The following is a 26,713-nucleotide window of genomic DNA, read 5'->3' on the forward strand; positions in this document are numbered from 1 at the left end:
CAATATTACATTACATTTGGGTACAACAGTTATGAAGTTTCATTAAAAATTTAATTTGTGGTTTAAAACTGCAGCTTTCCCTTAAAAGTGTAGCAGAGAAACCGTTTTGGCTGCTTCAGGACTGATCTTGCATTAGCCAAAAATTGCAGGGAGAGCTGCAGAAGGGGCTCGGTACCATGGTGATGCTCCCTGCCCAGGAATCCAACGGGCTGGACCAAGAGAGGGAGGGAACTGGGGCTTGGCATCTGGCTATACGGTGTCCTGTTGGGTTCCTGCCAGCTGTGACATGCTCTTTTCTGAGTATAGAATTAAGCATTAACCTGTGTCTCTGGTTAGCAGCCGCACGTGAGCACAAAAAAGACCTTACCCCATCTCACTGCAGCCCACTCCAGCTACATGCACCGATCTGGGGTTAGTTTATGCGCGAAGAAGACGGTAACTTCTGAGGAGTGCAGAATGAGAGAGAGAGACTTGCTGTGCCCTGGGGCTGTGGGACAGGAGCTGGTCTGTAGCTTGTGCAGGCTCCCAGGGAATTAGCTGTGAGCCCAGAAGTCCCGGAGGAGAGGATGCTAATGCCTTTGTAGAGATCACAGACATCCTTCTCCACTGTCTTATGCTGGTGCAAATTAAAAATCTCCTTACCGTCAGTGAAGTTGTCCTACAGCAGGAACTGGGAGACAGGAGGAGGAATAGGGCCTGGTATCATGTTTTGTTAATGAAGTTTTGTTGTGATGCTTCAGCAGCAGATTTGAATGGAGGCAGGTTTAAAACATCCCACATCCGCCTCTCAGTTTCAGAATTGATTTGTACAGTAATTTCCACCCCTATCTGCACACACACACATCAGAATAACCAACAGCTTTGCCTTCCAGACCATCCCTCAAGTCATTTTTCAGCTTTCTCAGGATTTACCTGCTGTAAGAGAAAGCGGGGTGCCGGCTGTGTGGTGGATCCGAGTTCCTCGGCAGGACATGGACCTCCTTGTCCTGCCCAGGCTGTGGGACTGGACCTGCTGCTCCTGCCCACAGCCTGGCTCTGACACAGGGAAGGTCCAGTCTGGGAGCGCAGCGCTGCCCGTGGGGACTGCACAGAGCCTGGCCTCTCACTGAATCACCCACAAGTGACGAACTGTGACTCTATTTATTATCAAAAAATCACAGTGGTCCTTTTTTACCCTGTCCAACAAAGGAGGGGACATTTGTAGCCAGAGCGGGGTGTTTCAGAAGTCAGCACTGTCCTGGTGTTTGCTGTAGGTCTTTGCAAAAGATCGCTTCCCCTCCCCCCAGAGAGGATAATAATGGGGAGTGGGTTCCTAAATCCCTTAAGCTTCTTTGATAGCTTCAATATTTATCTGTAATCCTGCTAGTGCTTCTGAATAGAAACAGCCCTGTGTCCCTGTTGCTCTGGGGCTTCTTCCCACCTTGCAGTGTTCCCTTTTCACGGCAGAAAAGGCAGGGCAGGATGAGAAGAAAAACATCAAAAGCCAGTGACACTGTTGTTGCCCTAGTTTTTTCCATGATTATTTATTATTTTGCACAGTCTTTTGCTCTCTTTCTCCCACGCTCTCTGCTCTATTATGTTAATGTATCGTGGCGGGATGACCCTGGCTGGACACCAGGCACCCACCAAAGCTGCTCAATCACTCCCCTCCTCAGCTGGACAGGGGAGAGAAAATATAATGAAAGGTTCGTGGGTTGAGATAAGGACAGGGAGACCACTCAGCAATTACCGTCACGGGCAAAAAAGACTTGACTTGGGGAAATTAGTTTAATTTATTACCGATCAAATCAGAGTAGGATAATGAGAAATAAACCCAAATCTTAAATCACCTTCCCCCCACCCCTCCCTCCTTCCCAGGCTCAACTCCACTCCCATTTTCTCTACCTCCTCCCCACAGCGGTGCAGGGGGACCGGGAATGGGGACTGGGGTCAGTTTGTCACTCGTCTGTGCCACTCCTTCCTCCTCAGGGGGAGGACTTCTCACTCTTCCCCTGCTCCAGCGTGGGGTCCCTCCCACAGGAGATAGTCCTTCGTGAACTTCTCCAGTGTGAGTCCTCCCACGGGCTGCAGTTCTTCATGAACTGCTCCAGCGTGGGTCCCTTCCACAGGCTGCAGTCCTTCAGGCACAGGCTGCTCTAGCGTGGGGGGTCACGAGTCCTGCCAGCAAACCTGCTCCAGCGTGGGCTCCTCTCTCCATGGGGCCACAGGTCCTGCCAGAAAATGTGCTCCAGCGCATGCTTCCCATAGGGTCACAGCCTCCTTCAGGCATCCCCCTGCTCCAGCGTGGGGTCCTCCCCGGGCTGCAGGTGGAGATCTGCTCCCCCGTGGACCTCCCTGGGCTGCAGGGGGACAGCCTGCTTCACCGTGGTCTTCCCCATGGGCTGCAGGGGAATCTCTGCTCCAGCGCCTGGAGCATCTCCTCCCCTCCTGCACTGACCTGGGGTCTGCAGGGTTGTTTCTCTCGCATGTTCTCACTCCTCTCTCTGGCTGCAGTTGCTGTTGTGCGGCAACTTTCCCCCCTTCTTCAATCTGTTCTCCCAGAGGTGCTACCACTGTCGCTGATGGGCTCGGCCTTGGCCAGCGGTGGGTCCAACTTGGAGCCGGCTGGCGTTGGCTCTGTCGGACATGGGGGAAGCTTCTAGCAGCTTCTCACAGAAGCCAGCCCTGTAGCCCGCCCTGTGACCAAAACCTTGCCACAAAACCCAGTACATGTATGTGGAGGCTGCGCATGCCTCTGTGCACACCTTTGGGATGGAGTTGAAGGGACGATGGATGTACGGCAGGACAAGTCTGGAGGGAGTTCCGAGCGCTTACAAGGCAGATGGATGACTAGTCTGGGTCGGGTAGATATGTGTGCAAGCGCAGGTATGATGCAAGCCCTGGATCAGGGAGCTGGGAGCTCAGTGTTGGCACCTGCTCCCAAACAGGGAGAAGCTGGAGTGGGGACGGTGAGGTCTCGGAGAGGCAGAGCTCCTCAGAGGGAGGAACGCTCTGGTCCTTCGTGGGGGGGTGAGAGATCTGATTGTCTGTGCCAAAGTCAATTTTTTTTTGTGCTCATGATGGTTTGGAGTTAAAACGCAGCAAGGTTTTAAAGACAGGATGGGTAAAGATGCTATAATGCAATAGGAATTCATTGCATTTGTCTGCTGTGAGGGCTGACCCCTACCTAAAGTGTAGCTTTTAGTGGGGGAAAGGGGCTCTTAGGACATTGAAGATTCTTTGCTGGCAAGGATGCCATTAGGGCTGGGTATGTTATTGATTCCTTTTCAAGACTTGAGGCTTAAGAAGCTGCAGAGCTAGTAAGTGTAACTGGAATGACATAGAAGCTGCTTCCAGGCAGTAAGCGAAGCTGGAGACATTTTCGCTGGTGTGTGGAGCTGACAGTTCTTGAGCTGAAGATGCAAGGAATGGCAGGAGCCCAGTGGAGGTCTTCCTAGCCGGTTCTGAACCAGGACTGGGGTGGCAGTGGAAGCCCTGAAGCACCATATCTTTTAGAAGTGAAAGATGGACTTGCAAAATGCTGGGCTGCTCTGCACCTGGAGCGATGCACATTTCTTTTATTATTTGTTACAGCATTTTGCACTACTAGAATTGCAATGCCATCCAAACTTGGAAACATCAGCACTGCCCTGCTTTACTTGTGCATAATAATAATAATAATAATAATAATAATAATAATAATATTGTCAGCATGTGGTCTGTGGGGCTGATTGCCTTATGCTGTTGCTTCTTAGGGCTTTTCTGCATGGGAAATGCAAAATAAATTAAATCATTAATCCAGAATATGCTAGCTATGCGGCATTGCTTCCAAGGACAGAAACTCTTGGCATGGTCTTTGGAAGTGGAGTAAGCTTCTCATTCTCGCCACATCCTAACTGTTCAATCAGCAGTTTAATGGGAAATCATCAGTGGACTATAAATTCACACTTTATATTTATGTAGTGCTTATTTTACCATGTAGAAAAGCCTTTACTTTCCAGCTGTATGGATGCTCCCCAGTGTAAACGACAGAAAGAGAAGTTTGTGTATATGTTTGTGTCACTTCCATTAATTAGAATAAGACTAGTCACATTATTTCTTAGAAACCTGCTGAATTTCAGCAGCTAACATATCAGCCATGAAACCCACCAAGACTTAGAAAATAGATGTTGATCACTTTGTCACTCTGTATCAGGAATTGGAGTTTGAAATATCCTAGGCATAAGGAGCAGGTTTCCACTGATGTATTTCATGGGAATGGTAAAGAGAGGACTAGAGAAACATGCTGATACCATGGGTAATTACCTTTCCTAGCTGTAGGAAGAGATTTTTGGTTTTCTCCATCTAAAACAATGTTAGTTGTTAACACTACAGGGGCCAACCCAGGCTGTATTTTTCCATTCAGGGTTTGTTTTGGTTGGATCCAAGCCTCTTGGTTGTTGCCTCTTTTATTGCTCATCATAAAACCAAACCATAGTGGTTCTGATTCTGAACCAATCTCTGCATCATTGTGCAGGGCATTTCTAAAGGCTGCTCCATGAAATAACTTTCACATTTCCAAGCCCCAGAAGAAGACGGTAAGAACTTCCTGTAAAATGCTGAATTACTCCTTATTAGCCAGTTCAGCTCTGGTTAAAGGGAATGTCAAGTCCTGCCTGCCCTCCATGGGAAGGTGCGCTGGCAAGGTGACTGCAAAAAGATATGCCAGAAAACGGGACATTTGGTCTGAATGCTTTTGACAGGCTCAGAAGGAGCCAGCAGAGTTCGCTGGCTTCTATTTCTAGTGTATTGGGGTGGTTTTGTTGCTGAGTCAGAGCTGATACTGATCTATAATAGCTACAGAGTGTTTAAGGAAACATTTCTGCTCTCAATAATGAGAAAACCAGTGAGTATCTGCTGAGGTGACATCTATCATGTGTTTTTAAACACACATAGCCTGATAACCTAGCAAATTATCCAGATTGCAAAGAGACAAAGGGAGATAATGATAACAAATGAGCTTACATTTATACAACGCCTTTCATTGAGATGGATAGCAAAGTGGTTTGAGAACTCTATTAACGACTTCTACAAACTATCTAATCTATCGTATCCCCAAACGTATTGAGTGCAGCTTCACTCAGGCTTTATGAGAAAAACATCTCCATTAAGCAACCAATTTTTGTCAGTCTTCAGAGTGGTCATTTAAGCCTCCCCTGTACAAGCAGGATCACAGAAATCTTTACATTTGTCGGTGACCTAAAGCCACCTTTGGGGTGAAACGCAGGTGTTGCTTCACAGTCTGAATTACTTCTAGCTTCTTTACTACCTCGTATGCAAGGATGTCAAATACACTCATTAACTAAACTCTACAGCTACTGATTTGTCAAGAAACTTGCCCTTTTATAGTTCAATGCTGGCAAAGAGGAAAGATAGAACTCCCACGTTATCTGCTTCGAACTGTGGCATCACCTCTTCTTTCTCTCACTCCTTCTCCTTCGTGACAAAAAAGGCCCCTGGTGGCAAAGCACTTCTTCCACTGAAAGGGCAAAGAGAGATTTTTGACCTAGTCTTTATTCTGGCCTTTTCAACATGAGAAGAGAAGAAGAATCCCTGTCATGTTCCTAATGCAGTGCTCCTGACTAAGACACAGCTTCGCACCTATTTTATGTCTCCCATAATTTTAAGGCGGTGTGAGTGTGTTCATAACAGCACATTGCAACAGCATGAGGGGCCAGGGGCATTTAAGAACAACCGGGACGTCAAATGCTCTGGCCACGATCCCCAGCCCTCTCTAAATCCCATCTGCATCTCCTAGAATAAAGTGGCTGCTGGTTTCCTCTGCATCAGCTGCAGGATACTCAAATGCAGACGGCAAAGGATTTTCAGAGGGACGCTTGTGTCCTTCCTACAGCGTAGAGAGGTGGCTGCTCTGCAGAAAGCGCAGGCTGGCGTGGCCCTGTGTTGAGCAGGGTGGTGTGACTGCATCCGTACGGATGTGTATTCCCCTCTCTGGAAGCACGACGAGTTGGAATAAGACTCAGTAGCCCAGTGGTGGTTTCCTCTGCTTCAGGTTTGAGTCATCTTCTGTCCTCAAGTCTTCTCAAGCTGGTTCTTGTCTGGGCAGGGGAAAGCCTCAGATTTTCTGTTCCCCCTAGACACTGCGCTGGTTCCTGTGCTGTAGGTGAACTGCCTGGAAAGCAGAAGTTGCGGCAGCAGTTAGTTACTCACGAGATGGTATTTTGTAGTAGAGCGCCTTTGGCAGGCAGTCAGACAAGTGCTCTGTTAAGCCCAATCTGACAGGTTTAATGCTACAACTGCTTCTTCTCAGCAGCGCTGGGGCAGTGCCTGTACGAGTGCGCGTTTCCCCGCCTGTGTGTATTTAAAGGAAGCGAGTTAGGAAGAGCGTGGCAGTGCTAGGAATAGACTCCTCAGTTCTCTTTCTCACAGAGGGAGGTCACTGGGATTCTTTTACGAGATGGCGGGTCAATTTTTATGAATCATTTTCTGATGTGTATTGGATTTGGCACATAACATCAACCACCCCCTTCTCACCTGCCTCCCGATCCCTTCCTCCCCAGGCTCCAATTCCCGTTTCCAGCCTTAAGTCTTCGGTTCACATTTACTGCAAGGAGACAAGCGTGGAAGTCTATGTGCTGTACACACATAAATAATAGAACTGAAATCATACTTAGTTAAAAATAGATATTCTTCCTAATAAATATTTTACCTACTGTCTTTAGGATATAAAGCTCCCCTGACTGAAGTGTTAAAACAAACCTTGTTGTTAGCCCCTAAATGCTTAAAGCAACCTCAGTCATGGCTGTACAAATAATGCTTGGCTGAGAGGCTATGTATGGGGAAGGTATGTGTTCACATGCATACACGTATAGACAAACACCTGCTCTTAAAGCCTTAGAAAAGGTAACCCTTTGGCTAAGGGCACAGACCTTTGCATCTGACTTTGAGTCATTTGGTGACCTGTGAATTTGACTAATGAAAATTAAAGATAAAATCTCTCTTGTTATTTATGAATAACATTCTTCTTTCCACATCTTTCTTTCTTCCTGTCCCAGAGTGGAATTAGAATTAGCTGGCTGAATAAGGCAAAACAAAGGAGACTGACAGAGACTGAGATAGGAGAATTTTTCATTAAAAAGAGTGACAGGTGGAAGAATTTGTCCAAGTGTGTTTCTGGAAGATAATCCTTCTGCATTTTGGTTTTTAGGACATCACTTAATGTGCCTTACTTGACATAGTGTTTCCACTCCCTAGATTCTCTAGGAACAAGGGTTTTACAATGCCACTTTAACTGAGAACAGATTTGCTAAACTAGGGCTCAGCTTTATGAAAGATAAAACTAGGATTGGAACACAGGGATCTGAAACACAGTGAGCTCCCAACATGAAGTACAGTAGGTGAAGTTCTGCCTACGAGCGTGAGTGTGTGTGTGTGTTTTAGGGGGCTGCAAAGCCAGCTAGGCAATAAGTGCCACAAAGAATTCAAAGGGAAAAATTCCGCCTGCGGGCAGGCAGATGTGGAGTGCAATAAACTAATACGAACCAGCTAAAGTACCTCCAAAGGGAGCAGGAGCTGAAGCTTCTCCCTGCATTTGCAATAAAAGTTTCCTTGGTGTTGAAATGCATAGGAGAATAAATTAACCGAGCATTTGACTGTGGGGCTCCCAGTCATATTTTCAAAGCACTAAAACATAATTGACATTCCAGACTGAATGTAGTCATGTTTTCCTTGTTAGGCAGGCAGAGACGTAGTCAATACAGCCAACCAAGTTTAGGACACAGCTCACTTCACCCTGCGTTTTTTTAGATGAATTGCATGCTAAGCTCTATTGACTGACTTGACTACATCTTTATCAACTCTAATAGAAGCCCAGATGCCTTGCTTAGACACAGACACTCACCTGGCTAATGCCTAAAATCACACAACACATGCAGTGACTAGCAAATGTGGTCTACATGCAATTACAGCAGTTTGGATGTTTGATATGAGTTACCAAGGACCCACTGTCAACATGGAAGGAGCAGGGTATTCTAGAGGTCCATCTGGGGCTGGGAGCTGCCTTGACAACTGCTGCTGCTGACTTGGATGAGTGATTAGGAAGCATGTTTACTAGATTTTCAGACTAAAGCTGAGTGTGCCTGGAGCATGTCAGAGGATGGGGCTGGAATTAAGAAAGGTTTGGACAAACTGGAGACATCTAAAAAGATTTAGTTTCACTTCAGTATGGAGAAATAAGCTGTTTTCTCTGCCCACTGATGGTAGGAATGAAGTACTTCCTTTAATTTTAAGACAAAAATTAGCTATCAAGGGTACATTGCCTGGAGAAGTTACATAGCCTCCATCCTTGGAGGTCTTAAGAGTCTGTGGTACTGTAGAAATATGAACTAAACACTATAAATAAATAAATCAGAACACTAAGAAAGCCCACACAAGCCCAGCAGGAGAAGCACATATGTAGCCTAGATTCTATACTCTAGCGGTATGGGGCTTGCCATGGCCTGTTGACGTTGAGAAATATTTTGCCTGAGTAAAAGCTGCAGAATTTCCTCTGCCATGAAAGAAACCAGGACCTGACACTGGACTATGGAGTGAAATGAAAGAAGTCCAGGGAATGGCATCACTTCTAACAACTAACTTTTATGAAGATATAAATGGAAGATTATTTATGTCTCCCTTTGGTTCTTGCCCTATGGAGACTGAAATAAGGTGAGTTGCTTTGATTAAAGCATAGAGCTGCAAATTACCAGAGAGCCCGTGACTACCATCCTGAAGATTTTCATTATCAGAGAGCAGATGCCATCAGGGCCAAGTGCTTGGCAGTGCTGTTTTTGAACAAATCAATTCATTCTGATTTCCATCAAAACTTGCAAAATTAAGAATTCAAATGGAGACTGATCCCCCCTGACCTGCAGCACGTGTCCTTTAGAAAAGGATATTTGCAAGGCTTGTTCAGAGATCTGATAAAGTGCAGGTAAATTTTTTCATTTGATATTTACTGGCTCTGGTCAGTTCCCAATCACAGACTTGCTAAAACTAAATGTTATGCCCTTTTCCTCACGCATTAAAAAATAACATGTATTTAGCGTGTAGATGATGTCATCCTGGCCAGGTCTCAGAAACTGTCAGGAGAGCAGCACCCTCCCTTTGCTGAGGTTACGGGTGCTCTGCCGTGCCGGTCCCGATGGTCTGCGCTGTGCCCACTGAGGCTGGGGGAAGCAGTAAGTCACCCCGTGGGCTGGGGGTGGTGGGACTCCCAGCCCTGCGGCAATAGCTGCTTTGGGGCAGCGCGGTACCGCTCTGTCGTAGGTGCGGACACAAATGCTGCTGATGCCCTGCCTCGGCCCACTCCTGGCTGAGTCGCTGCCTGTGCAGGTGGTATTTCCCGACCACAAACTCTTACGGTGTTTTATCACTTGTAGAAATGGCACAGCAGGCTTAGAAAGGTCATAAGGAGCCTGTGAGGTCCCCCTATTTTTCAGGCAGCCAGCCTTTCTGATGTTCCGCTCATTTGGCTCTTCTGCAATGCTCTGACAATGCAACCCAAATCCTTGGGGGCAGCAAGGGCTCTATCCTGAATCACCACACAACGACTGGAGGAATATTTGTTGTGAAAACTGTGAGAAGAGCCTGTGTGCGCGGCCCCATTACCAGCGTGGGAACTGGCCCTGGGCTTTCTGCTGCAGGGGACAGGGACTGGTCACATAGCCTGAAGCAGGTGTGTACCTGTGAGCATCTGTGTCCACAGACATGCCCAGAAACACATCTGGTTTTATTCTTCTGTGGAAAGTTGTATACACCTCGATCCAGTACAGCGTGAACATAAAGGGCTGCTAAGCCCCTCTTGTGTGTAGGGACCTTCTATCAGCCTATTACTCTAAGGCAAGAAAAATTGTAATCTGTCAATTTAATGTTATTTTGCTCAGAATCTGGGGCCAGAGGGTTGACTTTGCAAGGAAATGGGGGGTCCTGATGGCAGCAGCATGCATCACCACATGCTGCCTTTGGTACAGAGAAGCCAACACCAGAGGAAATCCTGGCCAGCAGTGACGATAAAGGATGCAATTAAACAGGAGAGGGTGGATCCGCAACGGGAAGAGTGAAGTGGAGAGCCGCAGGTCTAGACTGAGGTCCTTCCAGCAAGTGCATGTCTGCGATAATGGGAGCATTGCAGGTCAGAGCTGATGCATTCAGAGCTGTGTGGGAAGTCTGCTGACAGCCTGCTCTTGCCGTCTGGTTCTCATCCTGACAGTCAAGCCGTCACTTTGGCTCTGCTCTGCGGAGTCTTCCTCCTGCCACCTTCCCCGTCCCCTTCCTCCTAGAGCTCCTACCAGGTGGAACTGAGCAGAGACGCTGGTGTGGATGGGATGAAAGCACTGGGAGCACTGAGAGCCTCAGGGGAGCAGGGCAGCATTTCAGAGAAGTCCCTGAATTAAAGTGTGCAGAGGGGACAGGGGAAAGCCCAGCTCTTCCAGCACAGGCCATGGACTTCGCCTGGCTGACTGTAAAAACACAGGGTCCTTATCTTAAATAATCACCATTTTAAAGCTGTGCACATGGAAAGTGAGGCAGATTTGTGCTCTCTGCCCTCTGGCAGCTGTGTCCTTCAAAGGTATTTTCGGTGGCAGCTCCCAAGGCCACACAGCAGCACGTTCTGGTGGGGCAGGCGCCGGCTTCGGCACACGCTCCCTAAAGCTGTTGGGAGCCGGGATTAGCGACCTGCGCTGCCCAGCGCGAGGGTCCATCTGTGCAGCCGTGGCACTGGATTAGCTGCCCTGGGTGCTCCAGTGGCTGTAATTTTTTTCAGGTGGCGTGTTGGGATTGTAACTCCCATTTTGTGTAGCTGCCGTTGGTAGGAGCAATTCATTAAAGGTTAGCAGAAACACAGCCATAAGCGCTTTCTATGCCATGGCAATTAATTTCAATAACAATCATGTAGTTATGATCAGCCATCAGCATAAAGCACCCGTAAAGCAATGAATCAGCTCAGTCAGTAAATCGAAGGAGCAAAAGCAAATGTTGGCCACCCCAGAGCCTCCAAGAAACATTATTTTCCAATCTATTGTAGAGAAAGGTCTTTGCATTTAAAATAGTCCATGAATGTAAACACACTGAAAATACTAATGAAAATTAATATGATTCTATAAATCAAATTATACATGTAGTCTTTGATTTCTACTTTGAAATAATTTTTACACATTTAAAGTATTACAAACATGAACGCGGTTGGACTTGATTGCTGCTAAGAGCAAACACTCTGAGGAACTTCATTAGGAGCAATATTTGATATTCATTAACCTTCAGTTTATTTGATAGTGAAGAGGATATATTCCTGAAATACTACATCTGCTTTTCCTCATATATGGAGTGAACATAAATCAGGTCTAATTATGCTGGAATCTATTGTCCGGTTTCACCACTTCCCTGCTCTTTTGCCCCAGTAGAAGTGACCACACAACTGGAAGTGAAGGGAGGTCCAAGAACTGGCACAATCAGACTAGTACCTGTTCCTGTGCCGCGGCAGGGCGCATTTGGGGAAACCAGGACACACCAGTGCAATGCTCGTGCTGCTCAGAGCCAGGAGCTTGACATCACGGATTTATTTTTATCTCTGTTTAAGATGAAGATCATCAGATCTGTAATTGTAGGGCAGGGTGGTCTGGAAGGCTCGGTATGATGTGCAGTCAGTCTTGCGCTGCTTTACGTGATGGAAGCCTAAGTTATGTTGGGGGTTTTTTGTGCATTCATTTTTCGGTGACCCGAAGGTAATGGGTGAACTTGTCCCTTCAGTGCTGGAGGAGGGAAAATCCCTGGAGGGAACAAGGAGATCGCATCCTACGCCTCCCAGCCAAGAAGCCCGTGGTGGACATGCAGCTTGGCGGGGCAGTTAAAACGAGGAGCAGACGGCATGGCCAAAATCTCGTCCTTTCGGTCTCTGCACGCAGCAGTGCAGGACCTTCAGCCCCCACCTCAAGACTGACAACCCCGCCGCCCCCCCACCCCGGTACCGCCACGGCTCAACCCCTCACCCTCCGACCCGAGCAGCCTCTCGGGCTGGGATCCCCGCCGGTGCCTGTCCTGCCCTTGAAACGCCTTTTCCCCACACGCAGCACCCAAACCTGCCCAGTCTGTGGTGCTGCCTCCCCCCCCCCCCCCCCCGCCCCCGGGACGGGCTGCCCACCGCCGACATCTTGAGGCCGCGCACGGCGGGGGAAGGACCGGGCGAGCGGGGGACCTTCATCCGGGTGGTCCCCGCCTGTCCGGGAGAGGGTGGCCTGTTTTAAGCCCTGCGGCTCCCGGTGGGGGCCCCGGGGGGGCTCCGGGAAGGCTCCCGGGGTCGCCCGGCCCGCGCTAGGCCCGGGAGAGGCCGCGCTGTCACCATGGTAACCGCGGCTGGACCGCGGCGGCCCGGCTTGTCCCACGCGGCGGCCCGTAGCGCGGTGCATTGTGGGCCGGGGAAAGATGGCCGCCTCCTTGATGTGGTGGTGAGAGGAGTCGGGCTCTTCGGCGCTGCAGGACGAGTCTCCCCTTCTCCTCCCGCCTCCTCCCCGCTCCCGTTCCGCAGCTCGCCGATCCCCTCTCGGCCCGCCGGTGTGCGAGGGAGCTGGGAGCCGCGATGGGCCGGGCGCGGCTCCCGCCGCAGAGAGTGCAGGGCCCGCAGGGCTAGAGGCGCCAGTGGAGGCCCGGGGCCCGGTCCCCGCCGGCACCTCGGCCCCTCCGCCGGGCCGGGAGACGCCACCTTCCTCGGAGCCCGGACGGGGCTGCTGTCCGCGGGTGGAGGAGGAGAAGGAGGAGGAGAGTCTCCAGGTGGAAGGCGCTGCTTCCTCCGGGCTCGTCCTTACCTGCACACCTGGGAGAGGAGCCTCCCTCTGCCCTTGCCCCGTCCTCCCCTCCCGCCAGCCCGCCTCTGCGCCTCCACTTGCCGGAGTGATTCCCTCGGCCCCCGCTGCGTGCTGGGCTGGAGATTGCTGCTCACTTGTTGCCTGGCACTTCCCCTCTGATGGAGTCTGAGATGCTGCAGTCGCCTCTTCTGGGGCTTGGGGAGGAGGATGAGTCTGACCTGACTGACTGGAACTTGCCTCTGGCCTTTATGAAGAAAAGGCATTGCGAGAAGATCGAAGGCTCCAAGTCTTTGGCTCAGAGCTGGAGGATGAAGGACCGGGTAATGCTCCAGGGCAGGATGGGTTTTGGAGGAGGTGTGGGGGGGACAAGTGGTGGAAAGGGAGGAGTAAGTGCTCAGAGGGCTACACTGGGTATTTGATCTGACAGTCTAACTTGCCTTTAGTTTGTGTGCCTGCCATATGGTATTATGGGAAGCAAATGTTCAGATGGGTCAAAAGTACTGACTCCAAGTTCATGCTAGTACGCTCTTTGAGTAGCTCCCTCATTTAAGATCTTTATGTGAAATTTGGGTACTTGGTGATTTTCAGGAAAGACAATAAAATTAATGAGGTCTTAAAGAGCTCTCTGGATCAGCGGGTTAATGATGTGAGCACAAGGTGCAATAAACGGAGTCATTACAGTTGTCTAGTGGTGAAGATGCACGGAAGCTTTGTGCTTTTGAAGCTTGTCACCAGCATGTTTTGTGGAATATAGAAATAAGCCATTCTTTGTGTGTGTGGAAACTGAGATTATGTGATTTTGAGGGCAGAAAATAGTTATTAGATGAAGCACGCACTGTATTAAAGCAAGGTGCTTCTCTTGTGTTTGAACGTATGTTGCATATTAAACTGATAAAACCAAGTGTGTCAAAGAAAGTTACCTGCCAGAGGGTCTTGAATCCTGCGTTGCGTCCATGTCCCAACTTAAACATTTAAGTTAAAAGCAAACAAACAGAGCACCTAAGAAATGTCATGGATCATCAGTTCAACTCATTCTGTTCTTGGAAACTGCTTTAGGTTGCAGGATTTCCTAGGTCTCAAAGTTGTTTTGCCCATAACTTTGTGTTTATGAATATGTATGAATTTTTTTGGGTGACCAGACTTCTGTTATGTTTATGATCTCTCTTGTAATACTGTGGAATAACTTGGGAACTGCTGTTGAAACTCCATCCTGTAATTTGTTTCCAGAGGCATTATGACCAGGCATGAGGATACTATGCATGAGCCTAAATGTTCCTTGAGGGGTGTTCACCTAAATGGTTATAGTGCTTAGAAGTTTTGGGGAAGGCTGTGGCTGAACCAGAATCATTTGACTGAGTAGAATCAGGTACTGAAAATTTCACTTGGCAGATCGTTAATGGATTGTATTGAGCTTTTTTTGGGTGTAATTTAAACGAGCCACAGAACACAAAGTTTTGTGGTATGTCTTCTTTAAAGGGTTTTGGCAAAGAAGAGTTTTTTCTCTAGTAGACTGTGGAGGTGTGATGAGCTTGCTTGTCTATTTTAGTGATCCCTCTGCCTTCCTGTGAAGCTTCTTGTTCACTTATTTCCTGATCTGCAAAGTTGTCTTTTTCTAAATTGGGAATGACATTGACTTGATCAAGATAACCAATAGGTTGTACAGCATAAGCATGAGTAAAGTGGTAGTAATCAGCTGTCTTCTCTGTATTTGTTGTTAAACATTTCATATGCATGTTACAGCCAGAGAGAGTCATTTCAATGAAGACAAGAGCGCTGGTTACAGTGATCATCACAGCCCAATTCCTACCGTCCTTACTGTTATGGAGTTGCAGTTTCTTCCTCTGAGAGTCCTCTGTGCTGTGAATTATGTGCTTTTTGCGAAATAGTGTGCTACTCGCTGTGAATGAACTCAGCGAAATGAGACCCTGAATCATTCTCCAAGATATTGAGTCTTATTTTTGTAAATGAAGAAGATAAGAGCAAATCTGAAATTTTCTGTTTGGTCCTTCTGTTTTCACTGTCAGCTTGAATCAAATAACTTTTCTTTATATTAGGATTAGTGGTGCTGCTCATGTGTCATTTGTATCTGGACAGCTTTATTAGGCATTGTTTGGACAAACTTGCCGTTGTGTATGATTACTTTTTGCTTAGGAACAGGTTCATAGGAATATATAGAAAGCAGATAAAGACATCTGAAAGAGGAAGAGAAGCTGATTTGAGACTGCTCAATCTCATTACTTTTAAATCTTAATAGTTACTTTTAATATCTTGTATTTTATTCAACTTTTTAGCTATCATTGGATGTCTCCTTAGCATTTGATGTGATATAACAAAGTTACCAGAACCAAAAATGGTGAAGAAAGGGGTCTGAAGATGGGGTGTTTAGAATTCTGTATGGAAAATGATGTTTGTTAAATATTTTCCCACAGCTAACTCAAGTTAGGTTAATCCTGCGAAATAGTTCATAAAGTCATATAATGTGGTTTGACCTTGCGTTATGTGAACAGAAAGTAGAAGGCTAGCTTGCTAGTTCATGCTGCTGTTGTTTTCACGTAGACCAACTGAAAATAGCAGTTTGAGTGTAACGGGTTTGTCCAGCAAACCAAGCATTGTAACAAAAATGCAGGAACTTGAGATTTGTGGAGTTTTTATTATGAAGCATTTTGAAATAATAGTGTGAGGGAAGATATGCAGTAATCTGTCAGCCTTTACTGTCAGGACGTATAATGACCTTTTGTTGATTTTTTTTTTTTTTTTTTTTTAATTTTTCCTTTTTTTTCCTTTTTCTGATTTCACTTAACTGTTTTGTTATGTGCTCTCTGGCATTATAAATTAATGATTCCTCTCATCTTGTTGTTTTAGCTGTCTTCAGAAAGTTTCCTCTCTTTCTTTTTTCTTCCTTTAGATAATGATTCCTCAGTGATCAGAATTTTGTGTTGCAGCCGTGCTTGTTTTGGTCAGCATTCAAGGCCTCTGATGTCTGTCTATAGCTGCTAATCAAATTAAAAGCAACACATAGTCATTTCCCTCCAGTGTCAATCTGACTGTGGCTCTGTTGCATTCCCCAATTTATTTTAGCTTCCTTCTCTTGTTTCTTGCCTCCTTTTTCCACAAGCCAGGTCTGATTGACTTCAGATGTAGTCTTATCTTTGAGATGCTATTGAAAGAGATTTTCTTGAGGGCTGGAGGGGATATACCTCTTGGTGTGAGTTGAGAGTATGGAAAACATTCTGTTATTTTAAATTTGATAAATTAACTTGTCAAAGCTTAGGATGGGAACCCTTATCTGTATTTAAACACACCAGCCTATCTCTAAATCAAGAAATTCTCAAAGATTAACTAAAACAAGTCTCTATCTGCCCAAGTTGCAGGTAAATCTGTGGCATTTTTTTGCTGTGAATCATGAAAAAACACAGGCAGTGGTGGATTTTGCCCTTATTCATCATCTTGAGTAGTCCTAGGGAGTGATCCTAGCTTTACTGTAGTTGTAGGAAATGATTCACTAAGATTTAGTATGGAATGACGCTTGTTTTCATCTTGCTTTATTGCTCTAAAAAAAAAGAGTTTATAAGAACTTGAAGGTTCTTTAGAAGGCAGAACTCTAATAAGAGGGAAGAATCAAATAAGAAAAGTAATGAGAGGTAAATCTAGATAAAATAACTGAACATTCGCTTGCCCCCCCGCCCCCTTCATCCAGAAGGATTGCTCTGAAAACATTTAAGCCTTCGTCTCCTGCTTTCATGGACTACATATGCCATCAAAGTGACACTACTTTGATCTATTATTTATTTAAAGAATATTTTTAACACAAGAGGGTTGGAATTATGCTTTGTGTATTGAATTAAATCTCACAGCCTCGGTAGCAACCAAATCATGAAACTTGATTTAAATAAAAAGATTTCAAATACACCAGGTTTTACTGACAAGTTGCTACTAAATTCAGAATATTTAAATTAAGATTTGCTGTACTTTAATATTGATTTCCAAAATAAGCAGAGAGTAACAAAGCTGATTGTAATAGTTTTACTTTAACGTTTTTTTTTTCCTGCTGCCTCATAACTTACTGAGTGAGAATTAAATCCTCTTTTTATGAGAAGAGGAGTACACAATTAGGTTTCTATGGAAATGCAGATTAAAGCAGGACCGCATACAAATGCGCTTAATTCAGAGGAGCGGAGTTTACCTGCCTGCATGGTAAATGTTTCATGTGTCAAAGGAAATTAATGAAGAATAGTAGCATTGGAAGTTTGTGCACATCATTTTAGCTTGAAATAGTTGTTTCAAGCTAAGGAAGCTTCCCAGGCACTCTTGTAATGAATGTGGCTTGGCTACTGGTTGCTCTTAGGGCGCTGAAGGATCATCTCCTTGCTCTATTCTGAGCCTAGTTTCATGTGTTTTTTGTGAGCTGAAACGAGGCAGCAGGAATCTTGTGTGGGGAAAGGGTGGGAGTTCATGTTTTGGCAGCAGCCTTCACTTTAGTTTGACTTATTCCATCTTAAATGTTTGTTTTCTGTTTGCTTAGGCATGATCACAGACTATCAACTGTGTTCATGTTTAGGAAACTGATAACCCAGTAAGTAGTCTGGGATCTAACCCAAATGATATGTAGTTTCCGTTCTTCCCCTGCTATGAAGATAAACTCTTAGGAAGACTAGCTTGGAGCACTTTGATGCTATAGCGTGGTCCTGAGAACTGGTAATGGTGTGAATCTCTCTCTTCTAGGTCAGTGGTTGAAATCCATTTTAGTTCAATAGTTACTAAAAGTGACAATTACTGTCTAGTGAGGTGTGTGAATTGAATGGTAGCATAGGGCACCTGCTGGTTTACCGATGTCTTTAAAAACAAAACAAAAACCCCAGCTTTTCTCTGAGCTGAACCCCCTGCTGTAAGTAATGAGCACTGTCATCTAAGTTATAGATTTATATCTTCTCTTACCTAGAACAAAGGTCACTTTGAATTAAGGTAGTTGTGTATTGATTGGATAGAGTTGGGAAGCTTGCGCTTTATCTACCACTATCTACAAATGTTCTTATGTCTAAGCAGAGAGGGGACTTTCATTAACAGCTCTGAAGAGTATAGCTAGTCACATATTTTGAAAGAAAAAGATCTTACCTTCATATATCAGTAGGATACACTGAAATCTTCAACTCGGTCAATTGCTTTCTCATCCTATGAATTTTCTCGCTTCAGCTGAGATCTAGAGGATGTAAAATGAACACTGTTAGCAAATGGCATGACAGAAAATAACTATATCTTTGTGCATTCAAAAAATGGAGTGAGAGGATACTTATTTATAAATAATGTGCTTCTTTTTTTGACTTGGAGACTAGGGCAGTCTTGGAGACTGGTGTTGCTGCAATGCTGAGCATATGGTATTTGGAGGGGAGTTAGGCAATTATTGCTACTTAAAATCAAGATATATGTTGTAGTGGCTAGTTACCTTCCTGCCCCCCCAGCACGTTTGTAGAAATTTGAAAGGCCTGTGAATAGCAGACAATGAAAAAAATATTCACCTTGAAAGATATACATAAGTGCTGGACTATTACTGCAAATTGTATACTTTAATTAAAAATATGTATCGCTATATGAGGCTTTTCCTCTAATTTCTCAAGTGTGGCAAATGTTAATAAACATTGGTAGAACCCTGGTGCAGGGGTAGATCGCCAGATGGTAGCGGGCTGCTTCACATGAAGCTCTTGTGGCGAAAACTGTGAAACATCTGTTCTGCTGACAACTACCACTTCTTTATTTTGGCATTGTGCGTGTTTTGATAGTTGAGAGACTGGAGGTTATGTGAACGTTTTAGAAATGCTTTGTTAATGCTTCTCCAGTTCTTGGATTTCTTTTCTCTGCCTTTATGTAGATAGAGGGATTCGAGGGCACCAGGCTTCTGTGGAGTTCCGTTTTTGTTTGTCTCCATGGGTTATGTAGGTTTTCTGGGAAGTTTGGTTGTGTTTTTCTTTCTGGGATGTTGCTTTAATTGGCATGCTGCTGTGCTGATCTTCTACCCTTGAACATTTCCAAAGGTGACTGTTAGCATAGTATGGCCATGGATAACTGAGGGAGATTATCGATTGTTCTCTGTGTCTCATAGCTTTAACTGGCATTTCCAACTAAACTTGATAAACCCAAGATGTTTGTCTTGCTCTCCTATAAAGAATGTACTGTAGACTCTCTCAATAAATTATCTAGTGAAGTACTTAACAAAACCTAGATTTGTGTTAATGGCATTCTTTAATACAAAGCTATGATGTGGGATATGGTAGGTGACAGATGGGCTCAGGGCCTGAAGAGTTCCTTTTTATCTTTTTGTCCCAGTGGTTCTACCAGTGACACCGTGACCAGTATTTTTACTTCTGTATTTGTATTTATTTATTTATTCGTGCTGTGTTGTGGCAGGGTGATCTACAGCCGGAGTACCTTTTGTTGGGTAGGGGATGAGAGTGGCAATGGAAATAGTGCTATACTCTGCAGAACAGAGAAAAGGAGCAGTGCTTCAGAGGTGTGCAAAATAGTCTGTGGTAGCAGTGATGATTTGAGTCATTCCATCCTTCTCTGTGCAGCCTGCCATCTGGGTGGAGCTCTGCGCTCATGGCTGTCCCTCTGCTTGACTTCCCCGTAGTCTGACAAAGCGTCAAGAAGGAGCACAGTCTATAGCATGGTTTGCTCTGAGAAGCTTGACACTCTTCCCTCAGTGACTCCTCCTTTCTCTCCATGCATATCCCAGTAAGAAATTTAAAGCCCTTGAAGTGATAGGTAGCTGAGCCTTATTGGGCAGGGGGACAGTGTGCTGTACCTTATGGCTCTCAACACAACCAAGCATCTTCATCTTTAGGTTCCTGACACTTAAATTATGGACTTGATCTTGTCCTTACCTTTTTCTCCTGCTTGCTCCTGTAGGCTCAGGAAACTTCCTATTTTAGAAAGTTATTTTAATTTAGTGAAGTTGGCTGTAGCTCAGGGATTTCACTTGAACGGGGCAGCGTGATTCCTGATCAGATGTATGTTGTGTAGCATCTATTATTGACTTGTTAAAGATCTAAAAGTGTCGTCTAGGAATAATTTGAAATAATAGTTTGTAAGGAAGATCTGAAGATGTAGTAAGTCAATGCATGGGAAGATGGACACCTTTTTAAAGATAGTGCTAGACAGGAGTGGGAATGTGGTGGAATGATGAAAAGAAGCCTGTATAGAATGCAAAGCAGATACAGAGTAGTGCTGAGGTGAGAAGGAAAGCCGTTGTCACAGATCAAATGAGGAATAACATCTAGAAAATGTCTCTTGTTGATTCTTTTTGCATGTTGTATGAAGAAAGCAAAGATCATAGAAGTAAAATATTTGCTTCCTATTATTTTTCATTATTTTAAAGAAATGATTGATAGGGACAAGAAAACACTATTTTGGTTATATGCATCTAAGCAGTGGTTTAAAGGCAATATTTTGATGCTTTGCTATGACAGAGTGAATCAGCCTACTTGACTTTGTAGTTTTTAATCTTCAGAGCGGTTCTGTCATGCATGATTACCTTTGATCTCTGAGGGTCCCTTCAGAAGCTGAGGTTGCCGGGCCATAGCATGTCAATTGATATTATTCCCTATCAGACAAGAGAAGATGCACGCTTTTCCCAGAGCAAGTAAATAGAAAGTGTGTAGGTATACCTTGGGTATTGATTGACAGTAGTAATTCATTACAAGCCTAAGAAGTGCTTATAAAGTAAATAGAGCAGCCAGCAGTTAAAAGTCCGTTTTATGAGGAGCTGTGTTAGCATTACTGACTGCTCTTGAACTTTGTGTACTAGCCACATTCACTGGGTAAACGAACATGTTGGACATAATAAACCTCTGAAGAAAATTCATAGTATTAGTGCAGAATACAGAGGTTAGAAAAGGAAAACAAACACTAAGGAGGAGTTGATCTAGGAATCTAGTGTATGCTGTCACAACAGTCACAGCAAGAACTGACCTTTTGGGCTACAGATGGCTGAAGACTACCTGCAGAGGTGTTGAATAATTAATGTTAACTTGGAAGTATTTCTTTGCATTCTACTATTTTTATCGCTGTGGAGAAGCACACTGTGATTTTTTTTCCATAACAATTTATTTCTTTTAAACTTTATATAAAAAAACTTCCTTGAAACTGAAAGCTCTTCCTTTTCAGGTATTTTACCTTGTAAACGTTACAGGTGCGCTGAAGAGGACTGGCACATCTCGTTCCTTTTGGTATTTGGCCTGACAAAGGGAAGATCCATTAAAAAAAAGATAACACTTGATTCTCAAGCATCTCTCAGGGTGATGCAAAATGAGTGTAGAAGGGTACCAAATTGGAGCTTGATGGTATAAGTGACTGCTCAAAGGGCAATGCATCAAACAGATCCCACTTCTGCAGCAAGGATCTGTATTCCTTCTGCCTTTTTGCTGGGTAGAGATAAGTCATGTACATGTGGGATATGTTCTGTGTGAGTCACTCCCTTCAGAAACCTTTCTCTGTTTTTGTGTGCAGTTCTGTGATCAAGTGGACCAGGAAGGTCAAGGTTTTGTCTGCCTGTTCAAAATTTGCAGCCTTTTCACCAGCTGATTTCTGAACTGGCATTCCTCCGTGGTGTGTTTTGTGCCTGAGCCCTGGAAATGATGCGTGTGCTGTTAGAGAGCATCCGGACAAAGTGTTGCCACTTGCCACCTCTTAGCTGGGAGCCTGAAACGGGAAGCTGCCAGAGAGTTCAGGATGCCCATCTTTTCCCGTGGCAGATCTGCCATGAATTCTGTCACCCACAGAAGAACCCCGTTCCACTTAAGCACGCAGGTTGCTGCAAGAGGCCACCTTGTTGTGAGAAAGCCTGCCAGGTGTGGGTGTGATGTATAAAAGCTTCCACAAGGCTTGGGAAAGAGAAAACATGATTTTCTGGGTGTTGCAGAATGATCTGTAACTGAAACTCCAAAGGGAGAACAATGTTTCGTGTTGCTGGATATTGCTGTTACTGCTCAGTGTTTAGAGAACTCCTTGCTGAAGTATTTAATGGCATGTCTCTGAAACAGTTAACATTTTAGAGTTATCTGTGGAACAGGGGTGGTTTTACCTTTTGGTTGAGAGACTTGTACTAAATCTGTGTAAATGTATATAAAGAAAAATATCCCGAAAAAGTCTTTAGGAAGGGAATGAATTTACTGAACAAGCAGGCAGAACTGAGCCTGCTGCCCAATGAAGATTCCCAAATGAGACGGATTTGAGGATTTCTCAGTCTGGAAATCTGTCCCAGTATTTGTATTTAATACTGATAAGTTCACCCTCAGCTCTGTAAAATAATGTAGCAACATATATTTTATGTTTAATGCTGACTTAATCTTGTGTTTGTATTAGCTCACAGAAGCAATTTTAACTTATTGGCGTAAAACCAGGCAGGTTTATAACGATTGAATGTTCATCTATGTAACATTTAAACAGAAATTTTTCAGCTTGAAAATTGCAGTGTAGAAATAAAATATTTATGGGTTTGAAAATGTCCATTCTGAAATGTTAGGTGAGTGTCTTACCACAAAATGCAAAATTTTCATAAATTGATGGACTGACTTGTTCTTGGTATTACTTGAACTAGAAGATAAAACAGTTATATGACTCTCCTCTTAGTTGCTAACCTGGTTCTTACTTAGGCTATAACAAATCTTTAGCAACTGATGAAATGGGGTGTCTCAGTTACAGTTTGGGCTGGAATTACTTTCAAGTGTGCTGCAGTAGGATAAGTTGGGTTCCCTGTGACAATAAAACTTCAGGTTTTCAATCAAAACCATTCTACGAAGATAATGTAATGTTTCTTTTAGCAGAGAATAACTGCAGAAATTGCACTAATTTTGGTTTGAGATACCTGTGGATGATGTTACTCTCTTGTCTGCAGATCTGTTTTGTCTTGAAATAAGAGGTGAATTAAAAATATTTTACAAGTTCTCTGATCTTTAGTACAATATGTACATTTTAATGTCAAATGCTTTAATAAGCATCTTCTCTTCTGAATAGACACAGAACTACCTCTGCTCACTTACTCCCATTTCTGATGGATTTGGGGTTTAAATTCAGTACCATTACATCTCGGGAAGAGCTTTTTGACCAAGTGGATTTTGCGATTTAAATGTTGCAGGTTCTGACCCAGGGTTATTAAATCATTTTAAATTTAATGTAATACAATGTTGTGAATTTTATCCTTTTTTTTTTTAACATACAAACTACACCATGTAGAGAAGAGTCCACAGTAAGAGATTCTATGGTTTTGATCTTGAGCCTTTGCTGAGAAAGCATTTTGGATATTGGTTTTCCTATAAGCTTGCCAAACATTCTTATGCTTAATTTTTTAATTCTAACAAAAATCCATTGAAATGTATTCTGGTGGATATATTCTTGAAATGTAGAAAAGAAAATTTCCACTGTCGTAATAACAGATGAGAATGTCCTAGTACTTCTTGCATTAAGAAGCTTTAAATATGCTATGAAGTTTCTGGTAGTATGTTCCAAAAGAGTTTAGAAATGTGAAAAACATTATTCGATTTCTTGGGCTCAGGTTTTCTTTTGATCTGTAATGATTCAACATCATAGATGGATGTTGAGTAGGAGTTGGAGGGGAGTATAAGAGAGCTGTAATTCTTACTGAAGATGTGCTCTTTATTAGCAGAACAAATAGTCGTGAAGTATAATACTTTATGTGCTTTGTGGGGAGGTAGGCAGAGGGGAAATAACCCTATTTGTCTTTGGGATCAGTTAGACTGTTACTTTTCATTACTGGTTTGCTGTCTGTTTTCAAGGAGAAATGCTTATTTAAAACACCGAACTTGGGAATAGAAAATAAATATCAGCCTGTTCAGCGTAAGTCACAGATCAGACATTACTAGTAAAATATTGAAAAATAAGTCAGTATTAGACCACAAATGGGAAACAATAAATAAGACAGAAAAGATTGTTTGGCAGGATACTTTCTCTTGGAAGAATGATTTGTGCGTTTCCACTTCTAATAAGTTATATTGTCCCGTAGTTTTCTTTGTTTCCTTCTGGTTTTTTAGTGCCTGTTTGCCAGTGTGTGATTACTTCTGGGGATGTTCGTGCTCTTTAACACCCTGCAGTACCATGTTTTTTCTGAGGCTGTGTGAACTGGCAATGGATGTAGCATACTGAAAAGGTGTCCCGATGTGCAGGTTAAAGCTCAGTCAGTGCAAGTAGTTCTGTAATGGTCAGATGTTGGGGGGGGGGCGGCTTTTTGGGGTGTTTTTATCCTTTTTCTTCTTTTTTTTTCTTTTTTCCTTCTTCCTGCCAGACTATACTGCTAAGCACTACTATTCTCAACAAATATGTGTAGTTGGTACATAACACTTCTATACTTCTTGAAATAGTAAAATGTTACCTATTTAAGATCTTTTGTTAAATATGATTGATTTCTTATTTTTGCCTAGTGCATGGGTGGGTCAAGCCAAAAGTCTCAACAGGAACTGTGTGCCTATTACTGTTTTAAACGTATTCTGCGGGTTTTGGGAAAGGGAAGGCAGGAAAAGATGACACTAAATAATGATCTTGAAAGGTGTTGCTTTCTAAATGAAGTTCTTTCCTTATCTTTTGTTATCTTCTCAAAACGAATAGAAAGGTTTCAAATTGCATGTTGTAATAAGTATTTATTGCAACATCGAAGTAACATGATGTTTTCATTGGTGCAATAGTCAATACTGTACATGAAATAGGTGAGCAGGAAGAAAGCCAAGTGCACTTGCTGAGGAAAAATAAGTCACTGAAGTGTCCCATGCCAGACATCTGCTTTACTGAGTAGAAAGCCTGTCCCTTAGGTTTTAAGACTAAAGGGAACTGTTTTCATCCAATTGCCACTTATGTACTGCAGCCTGCATCATGTAGGAGCTAATCTGTTCACAGAGCCCAGTAATGGATGGACTGGTAACAGAAAGTGCATGGAGCTTCCAGGCCACCTCTGATCACTTTTAAAAATCAGTCTGTTTTTATAACATACAAACTTTGTACTGGATGAATTGAAAAATTTTGGAACTATTCTTCCTTTTACTAGTGCTGGGTATTATTTTGCTACCTTGAAAATCATAGGATCATAGAATCATTTAGGTTGGAAAAGACCCTCAAGATTGAGTCCAACCGTAAACCTAACACTGCCAAGTCCACCACTAAACCATGTCCCTGAGCACCACACCTACGTGTCTTTTAAATACCTCCAGGGATGGTGACTCAACCACTTTCCTGGGCAGCCTGTTCCAGCACTTGATAACCCTTTTGGTGAAGAAATTTTTCCTAATATCCAATCTAAACCTCCCTTAGTGCAATATGAGGCCATTTCCTCAGTGTATCTGTTTCCCGAAAATAACTCCTAGTGTAGTGGTATGCAGTTCTTGGGCTGGGGAAGAAGTCTGGTATCCTTTTGTGTGGGTCATGGATTCTCCGTGTATGGTTTGGACTGGGAGGTAAATCAGTCAATACTTGGATGTTGAAGTAGCTTTTTTTTTAACTGGGTGCATTTCTTGTGAACCATGTGGTATGTGCCTGTTACATTTGTAAATATATCATGTTTTTGTTGCAGCTGTTGTAGAATGGTTTTTATTGAAGTCTTTATTGTAGTGAACGACTAGTGAGATCTTTGTGCTGGGTTCTCTAAAACCAGGGCAGCGGTTGCCCTCTGTCCAGATGTAGTAATTTTCTAAACCAAAAAATGAGAGGGAAGGGTAAGATGTGTGTGAACAACGTGAAAAGTGTCAACAATTGCTGGCACAATATATTTTTGAGGGTAGCAGTTTGGTGTTGATAAAATAAGTGAAGGAAAGCGAGGTGAAAAGAGAGATGAAAGCCAAAGATAAGGGAAGCAGATAGAGGGGGGGGAGGATGAAAAAGACTTCCGGGGGAGAGGAATGAATCAGGTTGGTTGTCAGCACAGATGTCTGCTCTCCATCGGGAGCCCCCAGGTTTGGTTGCAGGCATCCAAGTCTTGGTGGCGTTGCCTCAGGGCTACCTGACTGCTCTCAGCTTTGGAGGACCAAGCTGCATCTTGCAGCCAATCCTCATTTTGCCAGTAACTATACTTTTACTATGTATTGTTCTTAATTTTGGTAAAGTTCTCTTAGTGCATGGGTACTTAGTGCTAAACTTCAGCTCTGGACCTTGTCACCCCATCTATGTGCACTCCTTTGGGAACCCTCGTGAAATGCCAGTGAGGGAATCCTCGTTCAGACTCTTGTGTTCATCTGTATTCTGGAAAGTGCTGCTTCCTCCTTGTTAACTCATGGGGATGAGTAACTCCTACATGATTGCAGGGTTTTGCTAGCAAGAACATAGTTTGGGATGAAGCCATTAGCCAGATTTTTTGCTAATTTTTTACTCGGGTTCCCCATCATAGACATGGGAGTGAGTGGACACTGCAGAATTTCTGTCCTGATGTAGACCCTGTCCCCCCTTCTTGGTGTGAGTAGTGTCTCTCTGCTCCAGTTTCTAGTTTCTTTATAAATTATACATTTGTGTGGCTCTAGTTTTTTCTGTAAGTGTGAAGTTTGGATTTTTTTTTTCTTTTTGCCTGCATTCTGAATTGTAATGAGCATCCTGGGGAAGTGGAGATGTGGGTGGCCTCGCTTCAGACAAGTGAGCGAGTGCCAAACACTCGATGGGAGTACTGTGAGCCACGTTACTTCTTTTGTTGTCCTTCTCTGGTTTAGGTATTGGGATAAGGGAGCTTAGAAAAGAGCATAAGGACGTGAAATAATAATTTTCAAGCAATATTTTTAACTGTCTGTAGTGCTTTGTCACTGGTTTAATGCAGCTTTTTGGTCACAGGCAAGGTGTCAGTGGGTTTGGATTTGCTGTGTTCGTGGTGCCCCTTGTGGCTCCAGCAGCGTGGCTGAACGTGCTGCCTGGGCAGGGCT

At 44.0% G+C, this 26,713-nt stretch overlaps 1 protein-coding gene across 5 annotated transcripts in view; it reads left to right on the top strand.

The window, feature by feature from the left end:
• Window positions 1-12,438: 12,438 nt before the first annotated feature.
• Window positions 12,439-26,713, top strand: part of RPTOR (regulatory associated protein of MTOR complex 1) — a 162,745-nt gene continuing 148,470 nt past the window's right edge. For all 5 annotated transcript variants that reach the window (XM_075044165.1, XM_075044166.1, XM_075044167.1 and 2 more), the window contains exon 1: window positions 12,439-13,138. In XM_075044165.1, the coding sequence (XP_074900266.1) occupies window positions 12,977-13,138 (162 nt within the window). In that variant the 5' untranslated portion in view covers window positions 12,439-12,976. The remainder of the gene's footprint in view (window positions 13,139-26,713) is intronic.

The sequence above is a fragment of the Buteo buteo genome, chromosome 13 (genome assembly GCF_964188355.1).
Source record: "Buteo buteo chromosome 13, bButBut1.hap1.1, whole genome shotgun sequence".
NCBI classification, from domain to species: Eukaryota; Metazoa; Chordata; class Aves; order Accipitriformes; family Accipitridae; genus Buteo; species Buteo buteo.